At 43.8% G+C, this 22,859-nt stretch overlaps 1 protein-coding gene across 5 annotated transcripts in view; it reads right to left on the bottom strand.

The window, feature by feature from the left end:
* The window catches only part of bcas3 (BCAS3 microtubule associated cell migration factor), a 294,545-nt gene that overhangs the window by 119,106 nt on the left and 152,580 nt on the right, over positions 1-22,859 (bottom strand). For 2 of the 5 annotated variants that reach the window (XM_086140790.1, XM_086140796.1), the window contains one exon: positions 9,872-12,046. The exons of the other annotated variants lie outside the window; for them this stretch is intronic. In XM_086140790.1, the coding sequence (XP_085996916.1) occupies positions 12,036-12,046 (11 nt within the window). In that variant the 3' untranslated portion in view covers positions 9,872-12,035. Of the gene's footprint in view, positions 1-9,871; positions 12,047-22,859 lie in introns of those variants that run through there. 5 annotated transcript variants of the gene reach the window in all.

Genomic DNA, 22,859 nt, shown 5'->3' with positions numbered 1-22,859 from the left:
GACAACACAGGAACGTAAAAGAAGGAGAGCGTGAATGTGAGGATCTGGATCTTCTGGATCTCCGCCGTGCCACGACTGGAAGCAATGGAACTGGGATTGTTTTGACGGTCGCATCCTTGATTCCGTGCTTGATAACATGAAGCTGGCATGTCTTTCTTTGAATGCGACGCAAAGACAATGTTCAAACAAATCATTTCGAAATAACTTTTTCAACAAGTTTGGCCAGAGACTTACCCATGAGGAAGACAATTACAAAAAAAAAAAAAAGTGAATATCTAAAGGGCACATGGACTTGATGAACATTAATTACAATGCTGTCTTGTTTAACCGCCTCTCTTTGCCAAACTCGGTCCTCATGATTCCTGTCTGGATATTCAATTACAGTGATGCATCTAAAGGATGATTTGTATTCTGGAAAACTGAGGGCTACATTTCTGAGTCTTAAAAATGATCAGCGGCGCAGAAAGCCTGCTCTCCACACAGTTGAAAGGTAGCGCTTCCGCCTCATAAGAAGAAGGTTTCTGGTTAAAGGTGGACTTTGCGTGCAGGATGGGATGGGATGGGCGGGACCAATAAACTGATGCAATTATCATGTTTCATGGTCCTACGGCCATCTCACATATTATTATAATCACATTTTACAGCCGTGCAAGCTGTAAGGTGATGCTATCAAATCTAAGTAGAGGTCAAAAAGGGTCATTAAAGTTGGTGTCATTCTAAATTGTTACTTGCTGAATTGTACAATGAACTTATTCCTAATTACTTCCTTTTAAACTGAATATTTTTTTACATCATAGAGATCAAAGAATACAAAAAAAAATGGACTATTCAAATGACACTTAAAATGGCACATAACGGAATTTATATACAAGATGAACCGCAATACAGTCCCAATTTGACATTATTTTGTTTTACGTGACATCTGTCTTTAGTTAGTCCAGAGTTCCAGGCGTGAAACTGAAGATCATTACAAAGGAAGCCTGAATGTGTGGAAGGAGGCAGCTGATCAGTCAGCGGAAGATTAAGAAAATACACTTAAGGTCTGTGTCTTGCTGTTCAGTGACCAGTTACGTGTGTGTGTGTGTGTGTGTGTGTGTGTGTGTGTGTGTGTGTGAGCACATGCGTTCTGGCTTAAAAAATGTGTCAGGGGAAGGAAGAACACACATGCATGACTCTTGAAAATCACCGGAAGTCTATCAATACAACCCTGACCTCAAATCAGACCAGAACTATTCCTTCACAATCCATGCACAAGTGTGTGTGTGTGTGTGTGTGTGCGTGTGGGGGGGGGGGGGGGGGGGTACAGTAACACCACAGATAGACCACCAATGAGACTATCAAGGCTACTGCAATGGCAAAAATATGAATGAATCTATAATCAAATGAGTGACTCTCTGTAGAGCCTGGTGACATATTTATCCAAAAAATATATCATTTACAAATCTGATTTTGCAAATACAAAAGATCAAGATCAGTTTCAGTCATGGATGTGTGGCCTTCGATGGGGAGAAGGGAAAAAATAACATAAGAAAAAAACACAAATAAATACATATATATATATATATATAGATATCTATATTTATACACTTTTTGAGAGGATATAAACTTTTTTCTTTTACAAAAAACAAAATGAAAGAAACTTGAGTTTCAGTTATGTGTGTGTGTGCGTGTGTGTGTGTGTGTGTGTGTGTGTGTGTGTGTGTGTGTGTGTGAGGGAGAGAGCGAGACTAAATGAGAGGATGTGAGAAAGACAAAAGGACATTTGGACAAAGATCTGCCAGGGTCGTGGGTTCTGACCTGCGGGAAGCAGCAAACATAAAGTTGCAGGTAGGATGGCATTACTTCACTCTTTCCACACACACACGCACACACACACACACACACACACACATATATAAACACACTATGCTTAAAGGAGTGATATGTCAGAGAACAACAGCATGTGTGCACACTCTGAAACGCACGCATTGCTTGAGGGGAAACCGAGCTGTTGCCTCTCAGTGACCTCGAACAAAAGGGCTATTGAAAATAACAAGGCCGGCTCTCACAGTGTCAGATCAAGAAAAAAAGTTTCTCTGTTACTTGAGGCAACTTTTCAGCGCTGCGCCATCCATTCACAAAACAGATCCCCTCAGCGGCGCGAAGCGATCGGAAAAAGGTTCGCCGCCCTCCGAGGGGACGACCGTCGCGGAAACCCCACGGCTGACGGCGTCCGAACCCGTCGAGCCTCGCCGGAAAGTCCTGCCGTGTTCTTCTTATTTGTTTTGTAACCGGAGCGCACTTTCTATATAAAACGAAATGTTAATTAATTCAGTTTTGGGGCAGTATCTCATTGCTGACACATGCGCTGTTAATCATTGTCAGGCCTAACGTTGATTTAATCCAGAAAATCATCAGAGCATGATAGCAGAAATTTTCATGGTGGGAGTTACCGGATTTCAAATTATGGAGCTCCTGTTGCCCCTCTGATCGGCAATCAGGGCTCCCGGCACCGTTTTCCACTTCGAGGTAGAGCTTTTGAAAGACTTAAAGATGCTATTTCGACTTTTTCAGCGCTGAAATGTGAGGCGTGGACATACAATACTCTCCGCAGGCTTCTCCTGGCGGACACACGCGCTCTACGTGCGCCTTTCCGTCCAGCGTTTATCAGCCCCCGTTAAACACGAGCGCATTTCATACGACACCCTCCGATTGAATAAAGTGAACGGAGGCGGTGAAGCTGCTGTACAATCTTCCCCGGTTTACTTTCTAGCGACAAAACGCTTGAAAAAAAAAAAAAAAAACACCACATTTTTGCCGCTTTAGTTTTGGAACGCTCGGCCGGGCGCCGTATACGAGCTGAAAATACAATAGCAGAAGTTACAAAAGTGGCGGATATAAAATAAACAGCGGGGACAGGACAGGGGGTGAAGGAGCTGACGCAAATATCAATAAATACTCCTCTTCCGTCTCGGAAGCTTCCTGCTTTATTTGATTAGGCTGAAGATGGAGGAGGGGTGGGGGTGAAAAACAGAGCGGTCATGCTCTTATGCTTTTCTTCCTCCTCTCCCTTCCTCCGCAATTTTCAGCATCTCCTTAATGGGAATGGGAAGTTTGGGAAGCGGAGGGGAGAGAGGGAAGGGTCTAGCCTCAGCCTAACCTCCCCCATCTGGACTGGGGAGGGGAGGGGTGACTTGCCAGCCTCCAGGCTACTTGCAACCCTTCCCAGCTGTTGGCTTTTCAGGGGCAGAGGCTTTTTCCCCCGAAGTGTGTGTTTTTGGTGTGCTTGAGAAAGCTTTTTTTCATAAACAATTGCCATATCCTCCACCAGCTGCTGACCCCACGGCTCTTGTCCCTGAGCGGTGCTCGGGAAGCGGGCGGAGGCGAATGTTTCTCATTTAGGAGACACGGCTTTGCAGGGGAGAGTCGCTAAAGGCTTCTTAGCCTCACCGCCGCTATCACGCTACCCGTAATGCCAAAGCTGGCTCGGTCGGCGGCCGGGAGCAAAAGGTTACGGCGGCCGCGATAAATGTGGCTTCTGTCAAAAATATAAGCGTCGCGGGGACGGAGGAGCCGATTGGGACGCTCGCTTCTGACGCGGCCCCGGTTCATCTTACCCATACATGAGATATACGGCCTTGACCTTTGACGACGCCGATAGCATTCTTAGGGTAGCACCTCGAGTCCGCTGAAGAAATGCCGAGTGAAAGCAAACGGAGGACAGAGACCCAGTAAGTCTGACGGACTGTCATTCGTTCATGCGGGGGAAATTACATTGAATGATCCGTACTTCGTTAATATTCAAACTTAGATTTGCTCGCAATACCCAGGGAAGTATCGTGGTCGGTGCGAGTCGCCGAAGTTACGACAGGAAGCTAACATATATCTCTTCTTCCAAAGTCTGACCTGCTCTCCTGATGTTCAACTAAATAAAACTCCCGACAACTGAGGAGCGTGTGATGTTGCTTGAAGGGATGAAGGTCAGCAGACTTTCTTTGTTTGGCCCATTGCCGCACGACGGCACTGAACAGCCTTTCCTCTGCAACTATCTTTCCGACAATATTTCTAGCTTCAATCATCTGAACAAATCATTTGTAGGGACATATTGGTCTATATGTTGACCACATTGCGCTGCTTTTGGGTGCATTTCCGGTCCAAAGAGACAAACAGGGACTGATGCTAGTCTCCACAGCTTGCCAAGGGACAAGAAGAGAAGAAAGGGGTGGGAAATCGCCCGCGGACGCACTAAGGATGCAACTTCCTCAGGATCTGCGGCTGTTTTCTCACCGCTTCTCTCCGGATGTTTGACGTGTTAAGTCAACCTCAGCTGCTGAAAGAGCTCGCGGTCGCTGCTGGTTTTAAACGGACACTAAACTCAGTTTTCCCGACAGTTTTCTTTCACACGCATACAAAAGGTCCCCGGGAAACGACTTCAGCCCGACTGAAGAAACGCCACGGGCAGGAGAAGCCGGACGTTCTCCTGCGAGGATGTCGACGACCCGACTGCAGAAGTAGCATCCGTACGTCTACGGCGAACAGCCGAGGACCAAACACGGATCTCCTTACAACCCATGCTCCCTCGCTGTTAGCATAGCACCGGCGACTCGCCTCCGGTTTCTGTGCTCATCTTCATTTTGACTTCTGTCGCCAGCGTTCGCCTCCTCGCTCACGTCTCAGCTTCAAATGGGAAGGAGCGCACAGAAGAAGTGTTTTTGAACGTCGGGTCAAAAGAACGGGACCGAGCCCAGGTCAACCTCGTGGCGTCACTTCCCGCACAGCGAAAGAGTGACACTTATTCTTTTCTACAATTTATACAAACTAAAGTATGTTGAGAGGTTTTATTAGCGTTTTACGTTGCCGGTTCAAATGTCGATCAAATAGGAGAATCATGCCAGTAACCGCTTTCATCAACAACAGGAAAACAGAAAAGTATCCTGGTCATGCAAAGACGGATGGACTACAAGATACATGTTTATTTTCACTTTCAGTTTCAATGAGTTTCCAAGGTCAGGGTTCATGCGTGTTCTCATGAAGCCCCGATGCAACTCGTTTTTGCACCATATGGAAGTGAGTGACGCCATCAAGAGCAGACAGAGAGCTTAACCTTCAAAAACAGGCCATGCTTTATCTGAAGTCTAATCGAACTACGAAAAAACCACAGATTCCGACAAATTCTGTGCTCTGTGTGGTGCCTGACAAAGCGTGTCGATTAATAACCCTCACTTTGAAAGGTTTCTTCTTTCCCACGAAGATAGCCTCCCGAGTTTTTCCAAAAAATAGTATCCCTTGGTAAATTTATGTCCGAAATTGTGCTGTGACAGGTTTGCGACAGGTTTGTTTCAGCATACAGAAACATAACTTCAAAAAATGCCATTTTCTGCAATGTCTTTTAAAGAATCGAAAATCAACAAATGAAACGAGTCAAAATTTCTGAAAAATATGTTCTTAGAAAAATGTGTAAAGTATGCCATGGTAAATATTAGGAAAGGGAGATTTGAAAAATAATTGTCCGTGAACAGACACAAACTGTTCCTCTTGTTGTCGTAACATTCAAAAATGTGCACGTATATTGCAAAATATTGAATATATGTGTATAATATAATTGCTTATGATACAATATCATATAACATAGATATAAATGTGCAGTATATGACCTGTTTCTGGACATAATATGTAAAAGCCCACTTTCCAGGCCGCCATTTTCATCGTTCCTGTCCTCAGCCAGCCGTCACACTGCATGTGTTGATGAAAAATGAATTTGCAGCTTGTTGGTGAGGGGCAAGCAGGGGTGCCAATGCAGTATGTATATCATCCGATGACATGTTTGCGCCAATGCACTATGTATGAGATGGCTGGGCCTCATGCAACATTCAGCAGGTCTGGGAGGCCGTAGGTGAGGCTAACACAGCCCGCAGCCAAGGACGCCCGCATCGCCGTGCGCTTTTGTGAGCGGGAGCCCGGCTTCGGCGCGGCCGGCTCGCCGAGCCGCACATTTAGCGGCGCGGCTGAAGACCTGCTCACGCAAACCGCCTCCCGTTCAGTCGGCATCCTATGCATAGTTACACACACCACCACTTGTCTTGGCACAGTGGGGTTGCTTTCAAAACAAAAGCTATTTTTCCCTTTTTTCGTCATAAAATGCACGTGAGCGCACTTGCACGGAACTTGCACACAATTTTGTTGTATAAACACCTTTTTGCTAAGCCGTGCTTGAACTTTCACCTCAATAGTCTAGCACAAGAACATGAGCGCGCGCGCGCGCGCGCGCGCACACACACACACACACACACACACACACACACACACACACACACACACACACACACACACACACACACACACACACACACACACACACACACACACACACACACACACACACACACACACACACACACAAACACATTTGCCGATTCTTTGTACTGGTCTGCCTTGGAAATGCATGGTAATACTTCATTATGGCAGCACTGTAATTTGGGGGAACGAGCGCTTCAAACGAAAGACAACCCACACACAAACACACAGACGGGGTTACTGTAAATGTGTGTAACTTAAAGTTCTGCTAGGACCACTATCAGTTTTTTCTGGATTCCCAGAAAAGTCCAAAATACTCCCGGACAGTAATCAGAGGCGGACTGCAAGGTTATAATTGTTGGAACTGATTACAAAGTGGAAAGTAATGGTTCAAATTGGGAGGCGAGTGAAACGCCAAGCAGTGCACAGTTAAATGTGAACTCTGGGACTCAGGGGATTGGCAGAGTTCAGGTTTTAAGGCCTCTTAAATCAATTTCTCATGTTGCAGTTGCTCTTGGTGGCTCCGCCTGTCAGCCAAAAATTAACTGGTTGAATCTTCTACGGTTGGCATCATTCAATCAAATGTCTTCTTCCTTGACAAAGGATTATGTATTTTTTTGTAGTGTTTTACATTTTGTAGTGATCTTTTGGATTTGGATTTCACTTGAAAGTGCACTACGTCAAATGAAAAGATGAAATCTATAAATCATTTCAAATCTATGAATCTGTGGTGCAATCTAAAACTTCACAAAAAAAAAAAAACAAACTAAAATGTTAGAAAAGGATCAGTCATAATGCTACAAAAATGCAAATCCAATATTTCCAAAGACAACAACAAAGCAATTCCCCCAAAACACAGAGTGCATAAATGTGAAAGATGCATGTTCCATTTCTTGCAGTCCAAAAAGAAACAAATGATAGCACGTATTTACATAGACATGACAAAGAAACAGCCATTCACTTAAAAAAAATATTAAAAGATTGTAAAAAAAAGAGTATTACTGTTGTGAAGAAAGTGTGGTTGCAGGTCTGAACAGTGTTTTACAAAACCACCTGTGAGTGTGAAGATCTGACTTCATCACGTTGAGTTGCTATGAAAATCAGTTCACTCATCATCTGCAACTTATCCTGCACTGGGGTTGTGGAGGTGTCGCAGCAGCATCTACGTGTACAATAATATGTTGTACTAATACTAATACTAATACTAATACTAATATGTGTACAACACAGGTTTCCAAATGGACAGAAGAGTCACCCGCTTCTACAGAAGAGGCGGCGGTCACCCAAAGCCAGTAAACAGATAAATGTTGATACAACTTTAAGCACCGACAGGATAGAAAATGTTACAACTCGAACCTGGTCGTTATGAATGATGCAGGGGAGTCGCAAACACAATATCAGTTTGTTGTAAATAAAGAATTAGAGCTTCATGCACATGCGCTGCGAGGAGCGACAACCAACAAGACACGTTTGGATTGTCATGAAAGCGTAATTCCTGATGCATTATGTGACACCTCTTAAGCGTCAACATCTTTATTCTCCATACTATTACCATGATTGGGGATTCAACTTTTATTTTGTGTTTGAGGAAAAACAAACACTTTCATCTGCACCAATAAAAGACAGAAAAACGCTCCAGCTCAGTCTGGGAAGACAAGCACACACAAAGTCACACAAAGTCGCTTTATCCGGAGCCCGGCTTCACGTCTGCTTCGCTGTTGTCCCAACGCCAAAGTCTGTTGTGACGTTAAAATGAGAAGCCATTGAAAAAAGATGTGTGCTCTCGTACATATGTACAAACTTCCAGCGTGAGATAAAAACATACCGTTTAATGTTTAAAGGGTTACAATGGCAATTCTCACTCGGAACAATACAAATGAAAAACAGCTTATTTTCACAACAGATTTGATTTCTACATACAACATACGGCATACAACACAGCTGTTTGACAACTAATGAAAGACGGCCTTATTGAAAGCAGGGGTTTGGACTTATTGAATGTTTTAGAAACCATCCCTTTGCCCGGCATTCACATTTTGTAAATAAAATGCTGCTGTGTTCCATGGAAATATCTTACAGCTCCAAATGTGGATGCTCTTTTTTTAAAGACAGGACAGACTTGAATATGTGCTTCTATTACATCATCTAAATAGACACAATCCATAGAAGCTGTTCCTGTTCAGATCAGACTAAACACGGTTTAAGAGACTTTCTTCTTGCCTTTCCTGCTTTTAAATTGAAATAATACATATTCTATGATGATATGTGACATCATCATAGAATATGAAGGTTAAGGTAGCATCTGTTTAATGGCCAACCCACCTGCTGGGTGGGGAACTCCTTCCTGTTGCTCAATACAAGAGGACCATTGACATGTTGCCTCCTTTTATCAACGCAAATAAACCACCGTTCCTTCGAGACGTCAGCCTCTAAAAAGACTTCCAAAGCCAGAGATAGTAAGTCATCAGAATCCTCGGTAGGAAACAAATGAATCAAATTGATGAGGATGTTGCTGATGGCGTTTATTACCAGCTCTTATCGGGCCATAAAAGGAGAGCATGAGGTCGACGAAGCCACCTGTGAGATCAGGCACGAACGCTGAGAAGTTCTGACGTTGGCGAGTCGAGCTGATCGGGACAACGTCGGCCGCAAGCTAAGCTCTCCTCGAAGCTACATGAGACCACCATCTACTGAGCTTTGTTGCCAACCTTTCATTGGGAACTTGGACAAGATTGACAAATGTTGACTGGGACCGGGTGAAAATAGACCAATTTCTCATACATTTCTACAAAATTCAAACACTAATTTTTGCCAGAAACTGCCGCGGAGTTTGGGCGATAGTTGGGTTGAAATCCTCAGCTTAAGTTAGTTTGTTAACTTTCAGCTTAAATCTACTATGTACATACAATAAAAGCGAATACGTATTTGAATGACGGATCAGGAAACATACACATGAAGAGTGATACACCTGTTAACATGCAGTCACATTGCTTCATTTGAAACTTGATTTAAATTGTTTAAGTATCTTTTCTTGCTGAGCCCTCAGTGTGAATCGCCTTTATCAATGCTTTCATCCAACTCCCTCTTTCACTGAAACTATAGGGTTAAAGATTTGTCCCACAGAGAAGACATGTTGGATGTCCCCACCGCTTGGATAAACCATCAATATTGCCAAGGGAAAGTGAGAGATCACATGTAGGCCATGAAGGGAAGGAAACATTTCAGCACAGCAGCAGGGCACATACCTCGATAATAGTCATATTTGAATTATGAGTGGCTGAAAGAAATGTGTCCTAAAGAACAATATGCCAAAAATGTGCATACACCTCACGTCCACAGGTCTTCTGCATGCATACATACATACATACATACATACATACATACGTACGTCCACCCATACGGTCCTCACGTACATAGGAGACATCCCACACCTCAAGATATGCATGCAGACACGCTCTCCCCGTTGACATCATGAGTTACATGGAGAGGATGCACTCCAGTCCCGCCTGAGGGGCAACTTGGATTGTGAATAGTGTTTGCAGCCGGCAGGGAAAATAGATACTACGATAAAAGAAACTATCCCTGACTTTCAGCTTATTAAAAATCCTCTTTACTCTCTTTACTCATGCATTAAGGCATACACAAATGACATTGACAGCTTGCGATTCCTTTCGTTGCTATGAGGTTTCGCTATTTCTTAAAACAATATTTCACATCACACCGGTGCCATTCCTACTGCTTGGAATCAATAAATGCAGACATAACACTGTGAAAGCACAACGATTTTGGAAAGAAACCGCAAAGGCCAGAAAGACTGCGCTTGACGTGATTACATCTCCGCGTAAATCGGAGGACGGACGCTTGTTTTGACCGACTGGCAGGCGGTGGACGGCGTGACCCGCCGCTCGCCCGACGCCAGCTGGGATGGCCTGCAGCCGGCCAGCCGCACTCAGGGGAGAAGAAGCGCGCAGACAAATTATTATTATGATTATCATTAATAGCATTTATTTCAAAGGTACAACATATGTCCTGTAATATTACGGTTTTATTTTTCCCTTCATTTTGTTGAATGTCTTTGTTTCGGTCTTGCGTTGGCGGTGACCATGATGCTCAGGGTATCATCCCATTCACGGATCAGTGCACGTGTACTAAACTGTCAGGAAGCTGTTGATGATTGACTTTTTCTGTTAAATTACATGTAAGACTGGCGTACGTGGGCTGTGTTTTCCATTCGTCATCATCGCAAACTATATCGCGCGTGGATTTTTCTGGCATATATGTTACAATCTTTGGGACACGGTATGACTTATCTGTATAGGGTACATTATATTTTTAAAATATAAAATGCTCAGATAAAAACGCTCCGATGATATCGAGCTCATTTTATTACGGCATTAAGCGCTATGCTTTGTAAACCTACATCTATCTATGAACAACTTGGATGTGCGCGTGACGGCCTATTTCAGCTGAGGGAGAATTGGAAATGAAGCGTTCTTACTGGCTCTCCAGTGCAGAGTGTGATGAGTTCGCCATGGAAATCATTTGTGACACAGCAGATCTCTGTCCGGAAGTGTTGGAACACCAAACGGTTATGATAAAGTTTCATTTCTAGATGAAACACCAGTCAATCACAATGACCACGACATAAATGTGTAACTGGATAAATCACAATTTTAAAAATTAAAAGAACATTTTTAAGAAAATCCATATCATAATTTAAACATAATCTCAACATTTTTAGAAGAAAGTTTGAGAAAAAAGTTCTTCTTCTTCAAAAAAAAATGTCCACAAGAAAATGAACAGGCATCGAGTAGCATTTGTTCCCTGCACTTTGGAAAAATAAAATCAGGGGTATTTTAATTCTCAGCATCATAACAACAAAATACACCACTAAAATAATCAAATGTATTTCTTTTTGGCCGTGGGAAGAAGTTTTACGTACAAGATTTGTGACGGATGCTCAAGTAAGTGTGTCTCAGATCCTGCTGTATATTACATATTTCCCGTGCAGCATTTTCACTCCAGCTATGGCTTTTGGCTAAAAACGAATGGCTTTTTCAAAATAAACAATGACTTTGTTCAACAAAAAAATCCTGTATTAGAAATCCAATAGTGTTTTTTCTTTTTTAAACTTTGTATTTTTCTCAAGTTCATCCTTTTCTTCCTTGATTCTTGTTGTATAAGCACAAAGAAAAAGGAAACATGAGAGCTTTGTAGGCTCCACGTCAGTGCTGCACGTTGACTTGATGCCCTGTGGATGGGCAACAAGACATGCTTGATCTTTAGAAGAGCATCTGATAAAGCCGGATGAAGGGACGAGCAGCATCGCAGATGCAATGCGTTTGGAAATATTCTACCAGTATTTATTGCATCTCAAAAGGCCGAATCATCTTTACTAATAACTTCATTGTGGGGCTGGAAATTAAAAAAAAAAATCCAAAACGAACAGCACAAAACTATAACGGCGAAGCTGTCCCTCTCTGAGGCCAAACTGGAGAAAGCAGACATTAGACAGACAAGCAGAAAGCTGGCCATCTTCCTCTTTCGCTCCTCCTCTTCTTCACCCGTCCTCTTCTTTCTCTCACATTAATGATAAAAAAAAATGAGTGGGTAGTGACGGAGAGAGGAAGGAAGTGTAGGTGGATGGAGGGTCAGTGAGAATGGAAGCCAGGAAGCCATGCTTGTGAGGAAAACAAAAAGTAAGAACAAACGAATGAATAAATCAACTGAAATGGTCATTGGCCTTGTGAGCAGCTTCACTTTTAGGAATAACCTGCAGGAGACAGACAGGAAATACAAAACAAAAAAACGGTTGCGTTTAAATTCTCTGGTGATAAACTGTGTGCACGCATACTGTACGTGTACATTAGTCAGTTCCTTGGCATGCATACGGTGATGGGAGAGGGCGGACGAGGTGAGGCCGCCCGTCAGAGTTGTCTGCCGGGTGAAGAAGCGACCTTGGCCATAATGCAACCCTGAAGATCATATCGGTAAACGTTCCTCGCGGGAATCGACGTCTCGTAACATCCCACATGCTAAAGGGTTGACATCGATTGGAGCGCTCGCCACGACCCCGATGACCTTTTGAGAAAACAATGAATGAAATAAGCCTGTGAAGAGCTGATTTTTATCACTTCTTAAAGTCAATTGGGGATAAACTTATGACATAATAAACGAATACTAATGTCAAATGTTGATGCTGAAATGTGAGAAACTATCGCGGTTTCACACATTGCATGTTTTCAGGATGGAGTTTATACGTCGCCTTTTAACGTCACGCTTGATTCTCAGTAACGATAACATAGACTTAGTGATGTTGCCATCAAACCAGCATCATCTCCAGCTTTTATCTGTGGAAAAATGGCGTCTAATTTTACGCCTCCGCCCTTATTTTGATGTTTGCAATTGCAATATCAAGCTTTTATGGTAAAATCCTCGCCAAACCCTGGTACGCTACTAGCCTGTGACGAGCCTAAAAAAATCCTTTGATAAAACCTAACATAAACTATATAGACAATATAAAATATAAACTATATAGACAATAATTAGAGTTCACGGATGAAGAGGACATGAAGTGAAGAGGACGGGTTCATCAGCCGTCCTTCGAGGTGGACGACACGTTGCGAACTCATTTTAGCTCGGGGGAAACACGGGGAAAATCTATTCTAAGGCGGGTCGGATCGGTAAAATCATGACATATGAACTACTGTTACGTACCTATTGTTCAATTTACTCCCCAAACCTGGTATTTTTTAGCTTTGCGAGCCGGATTAAACCTGGTCACGATCCTAATCTGGCCCACGGGCCTTGAGTTTCACACCCCTGGTTTAAGCAAACTCACAGCGGGGCGACGCTGGACAACAAGGATCACCGACACGTCGGAGGAGCGTTTATGAGAAGCCACGATATTCATCTCCCAGATCCGTCGGCCCTTCCGTGACCTAACTGTTAACGGTTACACCGCCACTTTCATGTGGCCCTTCAACTTCCACATGTGAAAAAAGTTAAGGCCGGACTGCATCGGATCACGTTAATTGCGATGCGCGGAGCGACTCGTCTCCGCTCGCGTTGTGACCTCGCTGTGAAACACGCGTTACTTAACCCGCGTAGACATTATGGAGCAAGGTGGCTGCAAATATTACTTCTGGTGAAGGAGCTCTGGCAGAGCCGCAAACGGCTGGAAGGCAGCGATGCCGACTTGGAAAACACAACCCCCTCATTTAGTCTGATGGAACTGTAAAGTATCTAACACACGCAGGAGCAATTGTGGCCGTGTGTGTGTAAATATGTGTACTTCATTAGTGTGCGTGTTGGCATTGCGTGTTCCTTGTGTGTAACTGTAATGGGTACCGTGTGCTCGCCGAGTTCTTGTTTGCCCATCTTAAGTCAATTAAAAGGAAATAAGGCAGCTCTGACCGGCCTGTGAACCAGCTCCCTCAGCTGAGAGCATGTCTGCAAAAAATCATCCGCGCACAAATACACACTCTAACACAAAGAGGTTGATAATGCTCTACAACTGGCAATCCACCCCGTGTCCCGCTGTGTGAGAAACAATGGCTGTGAGGCCTGGTGAGCGTGTGTGTGTGTTTAGTATGGCATGTCGCAGGAAAGCTGTTGAAGACAACATCATTCACAAATACACATGTTCACATATCCCTTTGTATTAACTAAAGACGGCGTTCGGCCCTCTTGTTTTGGCCCGTCTCTATCCAGGGAACCATAAACCACCGAGACGTACGGCGGCACAGCGCGGCTTCCTGTCCACGATGACCTCGTCAAGCTGTTCCACAGGGAAAAACTAAAATACATGTATATACATTACTCTAAAAATTACAATTAAACTACAATTAAAATGGTATGTGGGAAACACACATACATGCTTTATAAAATGACCTTAAAAATGGATTGAGATTTGAATGAGCGTCAGAAAAGCTCGTAAACGACGACAACCTTCTAACGCTAGATTGCATCACGCTGGGTTTCCCAAACCCTCCGTTCAGGAAACCGATCTCGCCACGATCGTGCTCAGGGCCGTGTCTACCGCTGCCGACTAAAATGGTATTTATTTTCTAAATGTGTAAATGTCACCTCTGCTAAAGGAGCACCGTAACTATCACTTGCAAAGGACACTTTGTTCCAGTCACACTGCTGCACCCACACAAGTCTTTGAGAACTGAATCGAACGGTCATTTAAAAGCAGAAAGCAGCAGGACCAGGAGCTGAACAACATTAAAACTACTTAACCCCGGGTCAAACCTTCCAATATTTGGTAAATATTTGCATGAAGCCCTGACAGCAGGCGACAGTAAGAAAGCTGATCTCTGCTTCTATAGCGCTTCCATCGCACCAGGATAGCGTCAGCGCTGCCATGCAAGGCCCCGCCCGACCCGACAGTGAGGAGACACTGTGGCCTCAGTGCTTCGTCCACATGCACTTTAACGTGCACAAACACACCCAGGACGGAACCGGCAAGCTTCTGATCAGATGGTTACATGATCTACCAACTGAGGCCAAGATGCCCCCAAAAAGGGTTTTTTTAGTGGTTACACAAGTTTGAATTAAAAGTACCAAAACACTAAAGTTCCCACAGGTAGGCGTGTCTGGGTGCGAGCGGATATCGATCGGTACTTTATGCACCGTTCGCATTGACGTCGGAACGCGAGGCTTCCCAATGCCAGTCTGAGCTTCCAGTCATTTGCAGGATTGATTTCATTATTCGTGCAACTTTACAGAGGCAGACGTGCTCCCGTGCACGTTCAACACATTTTGGTCGGGAGTGTTCTCGGGGTGAAACGTGTCGGCTGGAGCGATGAGTCCGAAGCTTGACATTGAAGACGTGAAGTTTCAATGTTGTTATTAGTAACGGCCCACTTGTAGGATGTCAGTAAAAACATCGGCAGAAAGGATGGAGTGAATGAGATGAAGTGATATAGAAGGTGCATCTCCAGGAGACACGTTGGTGCCGGCAAACAGAGGCGACGACCAAGTGATGGTTAAGTTTACTAATACTTTCTAATATGGCGACTTCAAATCCCAAAAGAACGTCAAAGTCAGGTTTATTGTCAATAAAGATGACATCCAGAGGGGGACGAGTACTAGGACGACGTGTAGGATAAACTACTGGGTAAAGATGAACTCCAGGGGGTTTTAAACCTTCCTTTACCTTCCTCTTTGTTTCACTTGTGTTAAACACCTTCAATATTTAAGGACTCCCATTGCTTTCTGATTCAGAACTAAAAGGAAGTCATGTGTTTTTTTAATGTATTAATCACACAAACACACACACACACACACACACACACACACACACAATCACGCGACTCTAAATATTCCCTGTGTCCAAACTTCTATGCCAGAAACACAAGCCGTTTTTTCAGTTTTAGACTGCAATTGGCATTTCACACTTTAAGGTGAAGGACTGTGACTTAGGACAGCTACATGTGGGGACGTCTGTCATTATTCCAGTATTTATAATGACTTTATAATTCATTATGTACAGCCTGTCTGAAGGTTTGACAACCCGCTGGAAAGAAGATGGCAAAATCTAAATCAGCCCTCCTTGTCGGACTGTTGTTCATCTTGAAACATTAAATGAAATACATTTAAGGCCAAGTAAAGTGGTTCAGTGATTCCATTCTCACAGCGAACTTCTTCCACTGAACACTTCGATTCAAGTAATGCATCTGATGCAGGACGAGAAATTGAAGTGAGTGTAATAAAATAGCAATAACACACCGTTTTTTTTTTTATATTCTCATGCCAAGATGGTAAAGATTTCAATTCATAAAGCATTCTCTAATACTGCCTGCTATCTCAGCCCAGGTGAGAGCGGCAATGGGGTAAGTTATAAGAGATTAGAAAAAGCTAAAGAGGTAATAATTCTCCACCTTCTGCAAAAAGTTACACTGGCGAATTAGATCATCTGAGTCCCACCACAAAAAGCTGGAGGTACCCCACAACATGCAAAGGAAGTAGAAATAATACTTATTTTTACCCCCCTTTCATCTATTTTCTTAAGACTTGGAAAAAGGCAACTAAATGCTGACTTCAGGCACTCAGCAAATGCAGTGTAAACATATTCACAGTCCAAATATTCTCCAAATACTACAGGAATCAATAGTAACCTTTACTGGATTGGCTTAAATATCAGATTACATGACATTTCCCGAGTATATTTTGCATTCGTAGCTAAAACCTCCTCCTGCATCTACCGCTTTACTTTCTCTTGTGTGCTGTTTAATGACGATTGAAATCCGTATTTCCTGTCTGCAGCACGGTGTGGCCGCTTCACGGGAGATGCAGAACGAAGGCAGAGGAAGACCAAGTCCATTCAACGACTCCCATTTGCATCCTGAAAAGCCGACCCCTCCCACACTTCCAGATATGTCACCGTGGCATTGGCACCTGTGATAGCAGTTTGTCAGGAGAGAGGAGGAAGGGAAACTGATAAATGTGTGCTCCCAACTAAACTTGATGAGTTGCATATGCAATGTTGGCACGACAGAATTTGTACAGTCATGTGCACAAGTTCCTGTCCGTTATGTTTGCTATTCTGCATTCCAACATGCCAGAGCACCCCAGGACATGGCCATATGCCATTGGCTTGGCCCGTTGATCAACACTGCTTCAGCTTTGCATGACAGCTCACAATGCGTACACACACACACACACACACAATAGTTCCAACAGATGGATGAAAAGGTGGGCCAGATCATGTGTGAAGTGAACAGAGGGCAGGGGGGTGTTAGCAATTATGGTGAAACAGACTGAAAAGAGAGACAGACACTGTGTGTTTTTGTGTCAGTACAACACTTTATGTACACATGGACATGTAGATAAGTGTAACCAACCTCACCTTGCAGGATGGATATGAGAAGCAGAGATAACTGGCAAATTGAAGGTGGTCTAGTGGACAGTTTCTGGACTGACACTGTCTTTCGATACACAACGGTAACGCACATTCACGCCAGGAGAACACATGAACTGACTTGTTGCTGGTTACTCTGTTGTGCCAAAGTAGAAGAAATGTATTCCTGTTCAAACTTAGTTTGGAAGCCACCCGGAACAGTAGGCGCAGTTGTTGCTATAGGCACGAATGCCGGAGGGTGATGAAAATAATCCTTTTGCCCATGTCAAAGAGATAAAGACACACAGAGGTTTTAGCGTCACACGGGAGATTGACCTCATTACTGGCAAATAGCTGAAAAACCAACAAACACGCATGAACGCAAGCGCGAGTGCGTGCGTGTCCGTGCACACAGGAAGCGGAGATCAGCGCAGAAATGTCTTTTTTCAGCAATCTTACCGTCAATAACTCCAATCAATAAAAAGCGATTTGTACGCTTGTATGTACCTAATGAACCACGAGCACCCGAACCTCGATCGGAAGGAGGGAAAAGCAGCACCGCCTCCTTGCACATTCACCAAGACCATGTTTGATCTGCCAGCCACATCACACATGTGCTGTCCAATCAACCGCTGCAGCTTATAAAGTCTCTTTTAGCCTGCCTATACACACACACACACACACACACACACACACACACAAACACATGCGCACAACCAGACACCAACAACCAAGAGAAAAGCCAGCAGGACTTGTGATTCATTTGGAGCATAACTCAGGTATAGAGCAGCTTCACTGGAGTGTGTGTGTGTGTGTGTGTGTGTGTGTGTGTGTGTGTGTGTGTGTGTGCGCTCACCAGCAAGAACTAAAAAGGGAAGTAGAAATGTGGGCAAAGACTACTGACATTTAATTTATAGATTATCCCCACCGCCATAGGAAGTTAAGACCCAAAAGAGCTCCGTGACACTTCATAACTCTAACTTAAATCAAACAACTACAGCACTGTAGCCATTAATGTGACACACACACACACACACACACACACACACACACACAACGTACTTAGTGGTCGGCGAAGCAAATGCGATCCTTACGTTTTTTGGTTTGCTTTTCCCTCTCAAATGGCAGAGAAGAGATTCTGGCAGCCAAAAAACAGCTGAAGGAAAAACAAAAGGATCCCCCAAAACTGTAAGGCACAAATGCTGTGACGTGCACAAGTGCTTTCTTATTTGTTGGACGTGCACGTAGGTCATGCGAGTGAGCGAAGCATGCACACGCTGCAACCTTAGCTTGTGATTGACCTTTATTGCTTTTTCAATTCATGACTACTGTTAATATTAGCAGCCCCATGTGTCACATGCACAACCTGGATGAAAGAAGTGTAAAGATGGTTTTTAGAAGAACCACTAAAACTATTCAAGAGTTGTTGGATCGTTTATGTGGATATCCCAAAAGCAATATTTAGAGCATTGGGCTTCTGGAAGAGGCAAAAACTAAATGTTCCAATGAATCTTTTCTATTGGCACTTCCAAACAGTTTAAACTTAAGCAAATATAATAAATTCAAAGTATATACGGTGAAGCGGTTGGCGTGTGCTACAACCCCGATCGAACAGATGCGGAAAGAGGAAGAACTCCTATTTTGTCTCCTTATAAATGATATGACATAAGTGGATAGACAAAAAGACATCAATGCATTTGATGGAATCATCTTAGGTACGAAAAGATACCAACTTTGAAATGTCTGTGACCTTCATGAGAAGATTATCAATTAGATAACGTGCATATTGCATGTAACCACATGTAAACCTTTAGTATTGCACACAGCTGACACCTTCAAAAAGGATGGTAGTGACCCATTCATAGAGACTGCACAGTTGCCGTGGTTCATCATATTTATAATAAAGTCCTTTTGTAGTGCATGTCTAACATTTATAATAATCATCGCAAACCTGTCTGTGAAGGTTTGATGTTTTCAAGATGTGCAGCTGGCTCCCTCATTGCATCATTTTAAAATAACAAATAATTGACTTCATAAGGGGACTGAGACTTGGCAATTTTTTCGGATCACAAATCTCGTTGTCTGCAGGACATCACACTTTAGACTTGAGAGACAAAGTCCGATTTTGGATTTCTGCATTCTTTGCCTCAACAGGGACACGCAAGACAAAGGTCCTTGTGTTGCATCTACAAGCTTCTGGTCCAGCTCTAAGCCGGGGCAAAGTAGTCTTGAATACGTAAGAGAGCCTCAACAAGTGACGTGTTAAACATTTCCAATTTAATTCAACGGCTTCATAAGGAAACCAAATCAACCTGTTCCTTTGGATTTGTTTGGGAGCCTTCATTAGCCTTGAGATGCTTGATTATCTTCTTGAGGCTAGCGCTTTAGTTGTGACGCGTCTTTCTCCGCTGATACTAATAAACCTTTACAAACCTGATACAAATATATCGTTAAAGCAAACGGAGTAAACAGACCGCCTCATGAGCGACTGTGCTAAGATGACGTAGTAATGACAAACCTAAAATAATGAAAATAGATGAGCTAGCAGGCCCGCGGTCGGCGATTACTGTCCAAGGCATCACAGCACATCCTGTGCCATTCATTTTAGGGCCAGTGCAGTTTTTAATTCGTTTGAAATTGAGATGTAATACTGCGGATGATCGATCACGCCATTCACTTGTCATCATGTGTGCGTCCTCGAGATGAGCTCAGATGGAATGCATCGCACCAAAATAAATGTGGACAAAGTCCGTGGGTTTTGAGATACTCATAGCAGCGTGTATAAGAATAGCTCAGTTTGCACGTTACGTGTACTTCGACAAGTGTAGTTTGTTTTTATTTCAAAGCGTCTGCTAACAAAGTCCCGGTCTGATTACGTTTGAAGGGTTAATTCCCTGCGACCATCACGTCCGACTGTTAACTGAGCTCTTGCTCTTGGAATTAAATGCCGTTCGTAAAAGACGCTCGTCTCGTTCACGTTTGTTTCCACAAGAATCGCACGCTGTAATTGTGCCGCGGGCGCACGGAGCCACTGACAGCTGACCGGTATATTATGTTAGCTTCTACGGAACCCATCCATATGATAAAATGGCTACCGAAGGAGATATGTTTTCTTTCCTCCTCTTGTTCGGTCTCTGACCTTCTGTGAGGAAGGATCATCCCACTGTCTGGCACATTTTGCCAAAGAAGTGGGATTTATGAAGGGGAAATTGCAACTGGCAAATGGGCAGGACGGAAAAAAGGCCCCCCAGGGCAGGAGAGACAAAATGGGGAGAGAGAGAGAGAAGGACAAGCCAAATATTTGACAGGGACAGAGGAGGACTAATAGGTAAAATTGACCTCCTTGTGAACCTTCATTGTCTTTGAAAGGCAGCAGAGTCTATGAGAAAAGCTCCAACCCCCCAACAGAAAGGTAATGAGTAGTAATGAGAGACAATGAGTAAGAGAGGGAGAGAGAGGGGAGGAAGATGCACATAATGTAAGCCAGACACAGACAGAGAAATTACAGAGAAACAGAGAGAGAGAGAGAGAGAGAGAGAGAGAGAGAGAGAGAGAGAGCAGCTGCAGTGGGCCTGAAAGTAAAACTGAGAAGGTGGCGGGTTGTGGAGGGAGCATCCAGGGAGTTGGGTGACGAGAAACACTGTCCGTTTGTGGCCATTGATAATACTTTCCATTCTAGCTGGCTCTGTGTCGGGGTCTGCTGTGTGTTAGTGTCTGTGTGTATGTGTGTGTTTACAGGCCTTGTGCGAGCTGCTGATTCCCCTGATTGCAGGCTGGCGCCCTGCTGGCGAGCCCCCGCACACTGAAATCAAATCCACTCTGCTCCGTTATAAATTATAATGCTTTACAAACAACACCCCCACAAGGGAGGGGGGAAAGAGCAGGAGAGCTAGAAAAGAACACCGAGAGGGCGAGTGTGAGAGAGGAAGCTGCACTGTGAGTGCAAGAAAACAAAAATGCAAATGAAAAGGATGGATAGAAGAGGACGACTAAAAGACATCATCTTGAGGGGCTTTTTGAGCCTCCGTGATTTTTAGCAGGAACTACTAAAGCAGCCTTTTAAGCCAAAAAAATATATAAATCAAACCCATCTTATATGAAAAAAAGACACAGTACTGCACTTAAAACAAAGTCCTAATTAATCAGTCCATGAATCAGCCTGACGTTTATATTACAGACTATGAAAAACCTCCAGGCTTTAACATGGAAACTATGAAAAAAACATAACGACATAAAAAATATTAAATAAAATTAAATACATAAAAGCAACCGGGACGGATGCAAAAGTTGATTCGTGCGGACAAGATTGGAAATCAAAAGCAGCTAACGCTGCCGACGGGGCCGGCCCGGCCACGGAGTGCGACGGCAGCGATACTCTTGCTGATATCCAGCTCGACTGGACACGTGCACGGCTGGGCCACGAGCACATGCATCTCGCCAGATGACAACCCGGCGGTGTCGGAAAGGAACATGGAACTAAAATCACGACATATTAATTGATGTCAAGTCCTTAAAGCTGGGGTTCTTAAAACAGTTGCAAACAATAAGGCACTTCCCTTAGCATTACACACCCCGGCTTCGGTATTTTTAGACACCAACCGAGAAACGCCTACTTTTGGGTACGACATCAGCGGGGGAACGCTAGCTCTCCTTTACGGAAGAAAATATGTGGAAAATACAAACTCCGCCTTTTATTGAGGCCAAGTTTAGAAATAGATGCAGATGTTGCCGTGGACATGGTCCTGCAGGTTTGTTGAAAAAAAAGATGAGAAAGGGTTGTTTAATGCAGAGAACCATCTACTTTCAGGTACAGCATCAGCGGAGGAACGCCATTTCACATTTCCAGCTGAAGTACGTGGAAAATGCAAGCTCCGCTTTCCTTTAAGTTAAGGTTTAGAAAGAGATGACGATGCCGACGTAGGAATGATGCTCCACGAGGAGCTGGATGAATGGATGGAGTGATAGATAGATAGAGCTAAAGCAAAGTTGGAATGTAGTGGAATTGAATTTTAATAATAACTCAATGACAGAAAATAACAGCTTTTAGTTGTTCTTTAAGTTGCACCACAGAATGTTTGTCGGTGCGTAAGTTCAAGACGTGCAGATGACATTGACCCGCGTTGTGAAAGCACGGTGGAAAAGACAGGTGAGACGATGCTGGTTGAAATCCAGCCCGAGTCCACGTCAGATAAACTGGCCCGGTCACTGGCAAGATGGATTGCTGTGAACTGGATTCTTCTCTCCGTGGTAGAAGGTAACAGGTCACATTCATTCATCATCCACAAAGACAATGTCATAAAAATACAGCAGCTATCGGTGGATGAAAGGGAGGTGACACAGCTCATGTTGAAGAGGCAAAAACAGATCTACTGGTCTGTGCTAAAGACTGACGGTCAAATAAACAAGGTTTTGAAGTTTAAGCTCATGTATGTCGATTTCTTTTTTTCACCGAGATGATTTGGACCCATTCAGAGGAGAGACGGTGAATATATTGGAGGACGGATGTCCAGGATGGGATTGACAGACAGGAGATTTACGGATGGAGTTAAAGAGGACATGCAGAAAGAAGAGGATACAGCAAACAGCGGTAGATGGAGGCTGAAGCTTCGCTCCGGCGACCCCTGAAGGGAGCAGCCACAAGGAAAAGAGGAAAAATCCATAACCCGTTAACACCGAGATACACAGCTGACTTTTCTGTCCTGAATTATTTGAAGTTGACTGGTTAATCCGTGGTCTGACA

Source organism: Fistularia commersonii, chromosome 3 (assembly GCF_037954325.1).
Source record: "Fistularia commersonii isolate RoL2024-O1a breed Wild chromosome 3, RoL_Fcom_v1.0, whole genome shotgun sequence".
NCBI classification, from domain to species: Eukaryota; Metazoa; Chordata; class Actinopteri; order Syngnathiformes; family Fistulariidae; genus Fistularia; species Fistularia commersonii.
This window is presented reverse-complemented; position numbering and strand designations above follow the sequence as displayed.